We start from the raw sequence: 12,545 nt of genomic DNA on the forward strand, positions 1-12,545 counted from the left end.
GTGTTGTGTTGTGAGTTAATGTGTTGTGTTGTGAGTTATTGTGTTGTGTGTTAATGTGTTGTGTTGTGAGTTATTGTGTTGTGTTGTGAGTTAATGTGTTGTGTTGTGAGTTATTGTGTTGTGTTGTGAGTTATTGTGTTGTGTTGTGAGTTATTGTGTTGTGTTGTGAGTTAATGTGTTGTGTGTAAAGTTAATCTGTTGTGTGTAAAGTTAGTGTGTTGTGTGTAAAGTTAATGTGTTGTGTGTAAAGTTAGTGTGTTGTGTATAAAGTTAATGTGTTGTGTTGTGACCCTTCTGGGCCACCGTACGGTACCTACCTGATATGTGTTGTCGAAGCTGTCATACATGAACCTTGTGATCAGAGACGTCTTTCCAACTGCAAGACAAAAGGAAAACAAAGGACAGAATTAAAGAAAAAAGGTCAAGTATGTCAGTCTGACTGGATTCCTACCCTCACGGCTCACAGCAGTTCTGGGGGCTGAAGTTACTGGGAGCTCATTAGAGTCTAGAGGTGAGCAGCAGCATTGAGACCAGAGGAAATGGCAGCGCTGTTTTGTCATAACCATGGTGCATTACAAATCCATGCACATCCTTTATTTGCTGGTGATGATGCAGGGATGAGGAACAAACATGCAAGGCAGTTGTTAGACAATGGAGAACCAACAACTGTCAGAGCAGAACATGAATGGGCCAAGTACCAGAACTCTGGTACAGCAAACAGCCACAAAGGTGATTCTTTAGGATTCAGAGAAACTCCTGATACTTCTTTTAGGGCATCAGAGGGCTGTGCTGGCAGTGCAGACTCTTCCTGGAAGGGGTTGTTCCTCAATTTGTGACGTCATAATGTGACAAACCACTCATTTTCGTGGGTAAGGACAGGCTGGTGCTTATGGAGCAGGTTTTTAGTGTAAAGCCCAATGCCTGAGTGGATCAAAATACAGCTTTGGGGTTGTTGTTTTTATGAGGAATTAACATTATTTTACACTAAAAAGAACAAAAAATTGATTTGCATGAAATAGGCCCTTTAAGACCAGTGTAACAAACAACAGTGAAATACTTTGACTTGAGATATTAGTGAATGTGAAGGATTCGAAAAAGAAAGACAGAAAAGAGCTAATGGATCTTTTTTTAGTCGGTGCTTGTTAATTCTCTTGATTTAAACTAGAGCAGATTTAGAGCATCTACTCATCTGCATATTTCCCCCACACCCACACTTCTTAGCACCCCGTGCTACCGCAACATGCACGCATTTTTTCCTGTCTGTTATTTCAAACATCTGTGTCACAACGTCATTGATTTTTATACAAAACACGTGAACTGAGATTACATCCTTTGAATAAGTAAGGACAAACCCCCCCTCAATAAAGATAACCTGTTTCATAAGTCGAAAAACAGAAACCCAGTTAGGATAGTTTTCTTTTCTTTTTTTATAACTGTCCGACAACTGAACAGACAGATGAGAGCGGAAGGCCTTTTGTGTTGGACAGGTTTTACTACAAAAAGAGGTTATGAATCTTCGGATAACCAGGGTGTAAATTTGTATGAACCCCTTTTTGTGACGTTTGTTACGATAGTTTTCTAAAAAAGATTTCAAAGCGCTGATGGCTCCGTATGAAGCGCGTGCCACAGAAATAAAACGCTTCCTTATGAGCTCGTGTTTATGGGGCGAGAACTGTAGAGCCGATAGCAGGAGGAGACACGCGGGGCGGCTTCAATAAACACTCCAGTAGTCTGGAGTGGTCTTCTGCCGGGGACTTGACCTGCCGCAGGGTAAAAAGCGACTTTCTGATGTCAGACAGATTATGGGCTCAGTGAATTTAAACACGTATGTGCAGTGACGCATGTTTCAGAAGATGTCCGATTGGCCGTTCTGCATGTCAATCAAGTCCCGTACGTCTCGGTGAGGATTTTGATTGGCCGGTGAATGTTTAGAAGTACATTTTTTTGTTATTCATCTTTGCTGGCCTGCGATCTACCCTCATGTCCTTGAAGATCGAGCGGACGACTGCGATCGACATAATGAGCACCCCTGGTTTATTAGTTCTAGCCAAACCAAAGTGTGAAATGAAAATGTAGCAGAAGAAGAAAACAAGCAATTTCTTTTTTATTCTGCAGTGTGTGCTCTCAGCAGAGAATGGGATTACAGAGGAAAAGCAGCTTATTAGGATTCAGAAGGAAAGGAAAGGAAAATTGTGTGGCACAGCCAGCTATGAACAAACTTACAGCAGAGTTAATCGCACCATGAGTTTCCTGAGTAGAGAAAGATTCAATGATGGAAACTGGATTCTGTTGAGCTAGAAAACCCACAGGTCAACTACTACAACATACGTCAATTATTTTAACAGAAAAAAGAAAGGCAAAATTCAAGAAGAAAAACATGTTTTGAATCAATTTTCACCAACAGGATACCACATCTTTTACTAAGTCCATAGATTTCCAGATATTCTTCTGTGCTGGATAATAATTTGAGTAATCAAATGTATCATGAGTGCAGTAGTCATGTATAGACTGATTCACAATCACAACCAAACAAAATTGGCTTTGGTTTTGTTTTAAACCTGATCAATTAGTGGGAATGAGTTAGGGACAGACCTGTGAAAGCTTTCAGGGGACATACACAAAACAAACTTTTGTTTCTTTGAAGTAAGGAAGATAGTCTACTTCTCAACATTCAAGTTTTCTGGCTGTCAGTTTTTCCACACTTGTTCTTGTTTTTCCCTCAGAGCGCCGTGGTCCCCTGAATATTCCCTGCAAACATGTGTGACCTCAAAAATGTGCAGATGGATGGTCTTCCACATATAAAGTATTATCTAAGACACCTCACTACCACTTTCATTTAGGTCATCGCCCCTAATAAAACTCTGCCACTGCCTCACCTGGATTTCAGCATTTTGTCTTATTTATTTAGTCCTCATTATTCACCAAAAAGACGGTCTAAAAATCTAAATACTTTATACGCTTAAGGTACATATTGAACAAGTTAATTTATTTTATATCAAAGGTTTTTTGTACTGAGGCTAATTGGTATAATAATTTACTTACCTGATGCATCTGATGGTGAATTAAATTATTTTTATCTTTTGTTTGGAACTGTTTCATTGCACAACTGTGTCTTGTAATCAGAGTGTTAAAGAAAAATGCTCGTCTTCGACAGACAGCTGCGTTCTGAGGTTTGGGCACAAGTAGGTTAGTTGAATTTGTTATTGGTGATTAAGGGACTTTTGTTAATTAAAGGTTGATGCTTTCATTATAATATTCTAGGTTTATTTATATAATACTCATGTTATTAAACCACATTTCAGCTTCCTACATTTTGACTTGAAATAATTAGGACGAAAAGATTCCAAACAGACGTTTAATATAGATATAAGGTGAATGGAGACATGATCATAAATATAAGGCAGGTTCTGGTTCTTGAGCACCAACTGTCACATTTTAGATAAACAGGAGAAGGAAGAACATCTATTTAATTCATCATAATTAAGCCAATTAATCATAAGCCAATTCATCATAATTAACAGACCATAACACTAGTCAATCCCATATATTGAAGCTAAAGGCCATAAAGTACACTGGCTCCTGTTAAACACGGCTGCAGAATTATCCTGAGGTTCTACAGCCACAGTAGGGGTTAGAGAGGAGGACATCATTCCGTTACATAAAGCATTTAAATATTGAAGAGACTTACATGTGCTGCGGGGAAACAGATTAAACAGAAGGATAATTATGATGGGCTTCCTTTGCTGTGTGTGGCAACAAAAGCACGTCAATGACATTTGAAGCAGGAGAAGAAGATTTAATTTTAGCCTCTAGGTTTCAAAACAAAATTATATGACATTTTTTCAGTAGTTGTCTAATCTTTACAAAGTACTTCAAGTCCCATCAGTTCTCACACAGCGGAGTGAGTTTGTTCCTCACAACCTCACTCAAGAACCGTTTTACTTAGACTCCCCAATCCAAGCCCTCAATGCTGCAGGTCAATTGGGTCCCATTCAGTGGATCTAAACCCAAGACCTCCCATCTGAGGGCAGACACTCTTCCACTAGGTAACTGGGTTTGTAACCGCAGTAATTCGATAAGATCAGAAAGAATTCAATAACTTTTATGTTTTTCCATTTCTTGTTCAAACTTTTACAGGGGATTTGAATGTGTTCATTTCAGATTATGTGATTGTCAGATCTTTATGTCATCGTCAGACTTCAAGAGTACAGAGTCTTTACTGAGAAACATTCAGTGTTTGTAAAGAGGAACATCTTTCTGGAGCCCCCTGATGGGAGTCTCTCAGCAGCTAACAGCCCAACATGTAAATGATTTACAAAATTTCAGATAAGACGATAAAACCCCAACAGGTCAAGAAATAAGGGCAGAGTTCTTAGATAGAAACACTGGAGCCTCTTAAGCTTCAGTTTTTGTGGAATTCTTTAACGTTTTGTAGAAAGCTATGGAAACATGACAGCCAAACCAAAGACAAATAAAGCAGGCACCTTCTGTGGACCAACCTGCTCTACCATCACCAGATCCATGAGCAGCAAACGCCTCATCAAGGCCTAATTATACAGCAAATTACTGGATGTTTAATAACATTGAGTTATTTCTGTTTCATCTTCAATGCAATGGCTTGGTATACAAACTATTGTTAACGTCTGACTTTAAAGAAATATTGAAATGTAACAAAAGTGTTGCATCAGGAGCTGACCTGAAATCTAGAATATAAAAAGTACTTAGCTCCTAGCATCACAAACATGGATGTGTGCAATATCCCAAGATGCATCACGCTTACCCAAGATGCATTTCGATCAGCCAATCATGGTCTTGTTGTTCCACCTCAATTACAGGGACACGGTGATTGGCCGAAATGCATCTTGGGTATACATTTCGGCTATGATCTAAGAGCCAAGTCCAGTAGCCGAATCTGTTAATCTGTCTAATCTTATGATATTTTTCAGATTTTCATCAAGACAATAATAGATCGATCATTTTTGCTTTTATTTTTACCCCTATTGAATGCTCACAGAGACACAGAAGTAGCGCCAGAAAGCGGCTTTTGCAGCAAGATGGACGGAGAGCGTACCAGGATCATGTGAATAAACGTGATTACCGATGCTTATGCGTTTTTTTTAAATAAATAGATCTGATCTCTAAACATCCTCCGTGTCTTCAATGCAATGTAATGAGACACCCACAGGCAGAAATGTGAAGGTATCTGCTGTAAATCTATGACGTAAATAACAGGATAAATGATCGGCTAGTTAGCATGTAGCCTGCTAGCATTCAAATGTAAAACGACTGCTAACGAGTATGTTAAAAGACTAGTCCTGAATATTATTATTCCTATTCAACCCTAAACTACAATATCAGCTGGCTGTCTGTCTACCGGCCAGCCAGCTGCCCGAATGCCGGCATGACAAGCAAAAGAGCTCTGCGGAGGAGCTAGGAGCTATGTCCCGTGAATCATATGGCAAAGCAGCAAGTCTAGCGATCATAAATCTTATGATATTTTTCTTATATTTATTGAGACAGTAGTAAATTGATCATTCTTGTTTTTCTTTTTCCTTTCTTGAACGAATGTGGATCACAGAGACACGGAAGTTACCGCTGAAAGCGGCTTTTGCGGCCGAACGGAGACCATATCCGTGTTAATGAATGACTTATGACGTGAATAATTATTGCGTTCGAACAAATTAATTATTTCGCTCACGCGAGTTAATCATTTCGAGGGACCGAAATAGTATATTGAGGGAACGCAATATTATCTTGTGTGGAATGGAATATTATTTCGTTCGAACAAGATATTAATTTGTGGGTACAAGATATTAATTCGTAGGAACGTGATATATTTTAATTTTTTAATGTCCGGACACGGGCTCTGTAGGAATCAATTGCTGGAGTGGTAGATTTTTATTCTATTGGTCAACTTGGCAGGTGAGTAAAAAGTGAAACGTTGACCTCTGGGGTTGTGACTTCAAACTTTGAGGATCAAAACACACGCAGCCAAATCTATTTAAAGGCTGTATCTGCTAGATGTGAGAGTATGATGAATTTGTTTCAAAACTCTGTCGAGTGCGAGAAGCGTTTTTCTTTATGAGATGCTCCAGCTAGCGGTAGCTCACAAAACATCAGCCGCATTGATCTACAAACATTTTTACAGACTGTATTTAGTTGAACTCTGTGTCTGAGCATATTGTTAATCATATTCTGTCTTTTATAATTTTTGTTAAAGGAGGTAGAAAAATAGATTAAAATCGAATTTGGAATAAATAAAAAAAAAATCAGAGAATTTATTTTTTAGCCATATTGCCCTACTCTCTATGTGTGACTCAGTAGATGATTATTTTATCCATAAAACAAGTGGACAACATGAGACTTTAAGTCCCTCTGCAGACTTGTTCTAGCAGCGGGCAGCTAACCGACTAGATGTTGGTTTTAATCCATTTAAAAGTCTAAATGTTAATGTGTCTTTATACAAGGCTCCTGCTCCAAATGTGGTTCCTGGTTCAAGTAAGTGTGAGATGCATAAACAGATTCTATCATGCTAACAAAGTTTAGTGAGAGTACAGCCAGTCCTAACACAGTCCATTCAGGACTATTTTACAGCACTTAACCCTAAAACCAAAGCATTTCTGACATTTACAGACGTTCAGTCATCACTTTCCATTTAACGTGTTCACAAACACAATCTCTCTTTTTTCCACATTTCACACTTACACTAATAAAACACACTAATCAGAGTTCAATGAGCGGCCATGTGCATCATGAATGATTAAAGCAAACGCAACAGAAGGTCCTGGATGAAACTGCAGGTGGATTTAGTAAAGGTATCTAGAACTACCAACTATTCTTAGGTCTTGAAGCACACAGAATAGTGGACTGATGTTAGATCATGCTTTTCAAACACCAAGAGTGAAGCTTCTCTGAATCCTCATGTTTGTTGTTTTGTGCATAGTTCCTGGAAAAAGTTCAGGCTGCCAAATTCTGTAAAAATTTCTCTACTTACTGATTTTCATCAAGCTGGAAATTATACCGAAAAGTCCATTAAACCCTGAAGCCGATCTCTGAGGAGACGAGTAACATTTCAGTTGGTGACTTGGCGGAGGGATTTTAGCCTTGTGCACTTGGCAATCAGAGTGTAGAATCAATTCACATGGGGATGGATAAAAATAGCAATGAGTGTCATTCTTAGCACATCTACAAGAGGAACGTCCATTTACAGAAGAGTGGCTTTTATCTAATATTAATGATGAACGAAAATAAAGTGGCTTAAACCAACATCACCAAATTTTAAACATTACATCCTAAAAAGGTGATGATTTGGTGAGACAACTGTTCCATAGCTGGAGCTGCAAAAGGTGCCGTTGTGTTTACAGTTATATCTTCAGCACACATCATCATCATCATCACCATCACACACATCATCATCATCAGAAATATGAAATTTGAAGAGCTTTTGTAATTCCAAGCAACATGGATTATTTTTGTGAGAAAGAGTCTTAAGGCCCGTACACACCGGGACGAATATTCGCCAGGCGTTATTCGCCAGCGTTTTTCGCCACGTTTTTTGTGTTCACACCCAGGCGATTTTCGCTGACGATGAGTGGAGTGAACATGCAATTTCATTCCCTGACATTATATGGCGCTTAATGTAAAACAGAAATACTCCTGTACACAAGGTGGCGCTGCGCAACTTTACGCTTCTTAAAGTCGCTTTTCACTCAGAAGAAGAGAGCAAGTATTTACACACTTGTCAGAATCAAACAAAGAAAACATGAATATTTCAAGCATCAGTAGCTCCAACTGGTGCTTGGTTCGGGGATATTTTAGAATGTCCGTCATTATTGCTTCGCGGCAGTGTAGACGCTACTTGGCGTCTATCTTCTTCGCTGGTATGTGTGCTCAACAAGGCAGTTTTGTGTTTGAGCGCCCTCAAGTTGTGTTTTACTGTAACTTCAGAAGCTCCAGACACGTGAGCAAAAGCGCCATTCTCATTGGTCGAGTAGATTTCGACGCGATGCGTCGAAAAAAAAAAACGAACCCGAGGCGTTTTTTTTTTTTGACGCTTTAACGCGTGGCGTTTTTTCGCGTCGGTGTGCACACTCTCGTTGGTGCCCTTTGTTTAGTCACGAGGCGTTAAACGTCGGCGAAAATCGCCGGCGAAATTCGTCCCGGTGTGAACAGGCCTTTAGGAGTAATGCTGTATGAAACTCCACTAGCATTTCTAACACTTGTAAATAATAAATACACATGCTTTCACTCTCAATAGAGTCTCCTATGTGAATTTGGAGCACTTGGAGAGCCATTTCAGCTTCTCAGCAGCCTAAAGACACATTTGACATCACTAACAATGTGTAAGAGCTCATGAGTGTCCGCTCAGGTGAGACAGCGGCCGGACACCCACAGCTGTTCTAGCCGAAAAGAAAGATGGTGCTTCTTCAGTTTTGGGTCATAAATCTAACATCATGGTGATTTCATCTTTAAACTAAATTTAAAAATAACCCAGGAGTAAAGTGAGAAGTAACTTATTACTGCTCTTTTAAATACTCATATTGACCGTCCTGTTTTCTGTAACCCTTGTGCTATCCTGGGCACTTTACCATTGGGAGTTGGGTCATCTAGACCCACTAGACAGTGCTCTGAACCTTTTTTCTTCAATGATTTGTGATCTTCACTGGTGTCCATGGATTACATGAAATCTTTCCACCTTTATCCACCTTTGTCAGAACACGCCAATGTAAGGGTGGGGTCATCTAATATAGCACAAGGGTTAAATCATTTATTCTAAATGGTGTGGCAGATAAAAATCCCAAGGATTTTGTGCACCGTTCCTAAATGGGCAATTAAGGTCATTTGATGAGGCTCTCTGGAAAGTTAATCTTTTTACAGCAATTATAGAAAAAACAGTAAAATAATTACAATTATTTGTATAAGAAAGAGTACAAGTGTTTTGATTATCAATAAACATGCTGATGATTTCTTTGAAGTGAAATTAATCAAGAGCTATGAAAGCTTCTGCTTTAACATTGTGTGGTTGTCTGGCAAAACAAAAGGTCAGAGTTCACAGACTGAAAGCGACAGAAAAATGTGGTCAATTTATTTTGTCTCTACTTTGAAGCAATATGACTGAAAGCCGTTTTTATAGTTAACAAAATAGAGATCACTCTGTAAACCTCAGTGGGGTGAATCGACTTACTGGAGTCCAGTGGTGAGTGGGGAAGACACTGGGCTACCATTTCCAAACAATAACTACTGTGAGGATCAGGTTAAAATCATTTTTATTACTGAAATCTAACAGTCACATCCTTTTCACTTGCTGGAGTCAAAAACAGGACGACAAAAATGTTATCTAAGAGGGAAAAGTGCATCATCTTTATGCAATGTATATATTGTTTCTCTTTCAAACATAAAATGCAAATACATAAAATAGAGAAAACCTTTTTTGCTAGTAGTTATAAAGATTTATATTTTAATGTACTTTTTATTAATAATTGCACGAATGTTAAAATAGATTTAAAAAGTATGTTTCTCATCCTTGTTTTCAGTGAATTCTTATCCTGTCTTCAATCCCTAATTTTTTGCCTATTTTTTTCTGATAATCTTTCTAATGTATTATTACTAAGAGGACAGTGTAAATGTAAACCCCACACAGCAGGACTCATGCCATGCAGACTGGTCAACTCAGTCCATCACATCCCCACTTCTCTTTCCTGCACATCATTCTTTTTTTCTAGAACTTTAAGTCATTGTGTCCAGACTGTCATCCCATCATTTAGGTCAAGTATAAATAAAACAAATACCTTATTTTCCAGACTATAAGTCGCCCTTTTTTTCATAGTTTGGCAAGGGGTGCGACTTATACTCCGCAGCGACTTATCTTAGAAATAAATTGAAATAAATACATTGTTAACCCTCCTGTTATTTTCATTTGTGAGGAACAGAGATGATGTTCCTGGGTCAATTTGATGTATGAGGTATGTTAAGTGTTAAGAGTATGTAAAGTGACTCAGAGAATCAGCAAACCTTTTTTTACAGTAAGATCTTGACGGCTAAAAACATAATATTCTATTTTCCAATGATTTCATAGATTCAGAAATGCAATAAAAATGACTACTGTTTCTACAAATACAGGATGAAAACAGAGTATTAGTTGGACAATGATGCTTCATGAAAGGAATAAATAAATAAGTACGAGAAAGAATTACTGTGAAATTATGAGATAAACAGTCTGCTATGATTGTGTCATATCAGTTTGTGCAAGTTATTATATCTTGGTCTCAGATTTTGTAAAATAAATTTCCCATCAAAATGCGACTTATCTGTGTTTATAGTCCGGAAAAAAATACGGTACTCCTTTTATGTTTCTGCTGGTTCTTTAAAAAAAACAAAAACTTCCTGAGAATGTCATGCAAGAATCCCTCTATATAAAAAAAGTTTTTTTTTTTTTTCAAAAATCAACATTTACCAGGGAAAATTTGAATAATAACTTTTTTTCAACAGAGGCTAAAATATTTCATAGTAGGCCTGCACAATATACCGCAAATTTAGCATTATCGCAATATCCAGCTCTGCAACATGCATATTGTAAAAGACGGCGAAAACCGCAATAAATCGTAAACCTTAAATGTGTTAAAACAATCTTATGGCAGCTTGAAACATTTAACGAATCAAATAAATCCCTTTATGCTTTGACCAATCAGATGGACGCCTTCCCATTGTTTACTAATCTGATGGAGGCCTATTATGTTAGACGTTTGTCACCTAGTATAATTTTTAAACTGTTGCAATGAAATGGGAATTATGTTTTTGGTTCTTTTCTATTTGTTTATATACCGCAAATGATATCGTTATCGCAATATTAATCTCTAATATCGCAAGTTTTCCTCATATCGTGCAGCCCTATTTCATAGAAATTCTCTTAATAAGAATGGTGGTCTCAGGTTTATTCTTCCATTCATATACGGTGGTGTTTTGAAACCTAAACAACCCAAACCAGTTCCACCTGGGTCGTTAACCGCTGAAAGAGATGACCAGTTTGGGGAGGGAGTCACTGGCTCCCCAACCCCCAGCTGAGGACAAAGGACTCTTAACGACCCGAAACCATGTAGGCTAAGTTGACAATACCATCCAGTTTCAGGTCTGACTCCTCCCCCATGAGTGCATATATACCAGCTCTTCGACCAGCTTTTTCAGAATTGACAAAGCCTCTTGGATAGGAGGTGAAACGTCTTCTAACATAAAAAACCAAGTCCAGATGACAGCCTCTAAGCCTACTACATAAATGTAATCACTTAAAGGTTTGTGACCAAAAAATATGAATGAACCAATTTTTCATGTCTCATGTCCGACTACAGACAGACTGACAGGATAAGAAAAAAAAGAGCACAAAGAATTGATTAGAAAATCAGAGACCTAGATGCAGAATCAGTTTCTGTCCAATCTTGTTGTCATCCTGAAAAAGCAACCATGAACAAAAATGCCGACTGAAAGCTCTCCTAAACCTGAAACAATGGTCGCTGTAGACCTTAATTTTACAGAGGAAGTCACCTTTATATCAAATACCCAAACATGTGGGGAGAATTCACTCAGAAAATAAGCCTTAAAAAAACAGATTCTGAGTGCTGCTACATAGGGCTGCACGATATGAGGAAAACTCGCGATATGCGATATAAGTAATCAATATTCGATGACGATATAACTTGCGATAAATGAACAAATAGCAAAACAACAAAAACATTTCCATTTCACTGCAAAGTATAATTTAAATAAGGGTCAAAATACCTTAAATTATTCTCCAAATGACCTTCGTCTAATTAAGAGGGCAACATCTAACATAAAAGCTCCATCTGATTGGTCAACAACATGAAGGGCTCCATCTGATTGGTCAAATGGATAAAGAGATTTATTCAATTGATTAAATAGTTCATGTTGCCATAAGATTGTTTAAGCACATTTAAGGTTTACCATTTATTGCAATTTTCGCTGACTTTTGCTATATGGATATTGCACAGCTTGAAATTTGCGATTAATTGTGCAGGCCGACTGCTACACAAAATACTATGATTAGCTTTATTAGAAGACGGAAATAAGAAGAAAGCCTGAAGACGGGTTTCTAAAAACAACTCTCCAAATGTTGACAGTGTAAGCATCAAACAGACTTTGCTTTCTGCAGGCCCATGGCATCTCCCACCTGTTTCCCTGCAAGTCCTCAGCGAGTGACTCATCCATTTGCCCGCTGAGTTAGATGAAGCGCTCCTGTTGAACTGCAGATGAATATTCAGTGTGCCTCTGCTTGATTAACCTCTCAGGTCTGTTGCCGTGTTGCTTATACTGCCGCCTAAAGGAACCACTTTCAAAGGAAGCCACTTTATGAAACTTTTAAGAGGTAGGTTATTAATAAAACAGCACATTCTGAACAAATGTGAAAGACTTGCAAGGAAATGCTGCATTCACCTAGGACAGGTGAAGGCTACCGCAGCCACATAATGGAGGCCCATCTGGGGGGGGGGGGGGGGGGGGGGGGGCTGGAGAAAGGGCAAACTCCAGTGGAGACCTGC

General features: G+C 38.5%; 1 protein-coding gene across 3 annotated transcripts in view; it reads right to left on the reverse strand.

Annotated features, from left to right (window-relative positions):
* Window positions 1-12,545, reverse strand: part of rab6b (RAB6B, member RAS oncogene family) — a 46,285-nt gene that overhangs the window by 20,507 nt on the left and 13,233 nt on the right. For all 3 annotated transcript variants that reach the window (XR_002290104.2, XM_004067599.4, XM_004067600.4), the window contains exon 2: window positions 318-376. Coding sequence is in view for 2 of the 3 variants with exons in the window: in XM_004067599.4 (XP_004067647.1) it covers window positions 318-376 (59 nt within the window). In the remaining variant the exon portion in view is untranslated. The remainder of the gene's footprint in view (window positions 1-317; window positions 377-12,545) is intronic.

The sequence above is a fragment of the Oryzias latipes genome, chromosome 4, assembly GCF_002234675.1.
Source record: "Oryzias latipes chromosome 4, ASM223467v1".
Classification (NCBI taxonomy): domain Eukaryota; kingdom Metazoa; phylum Chordata; class Actinopteri; order Beloniformes; family Adrianichthyidae; genus Oryzias; species Oryzias latipes.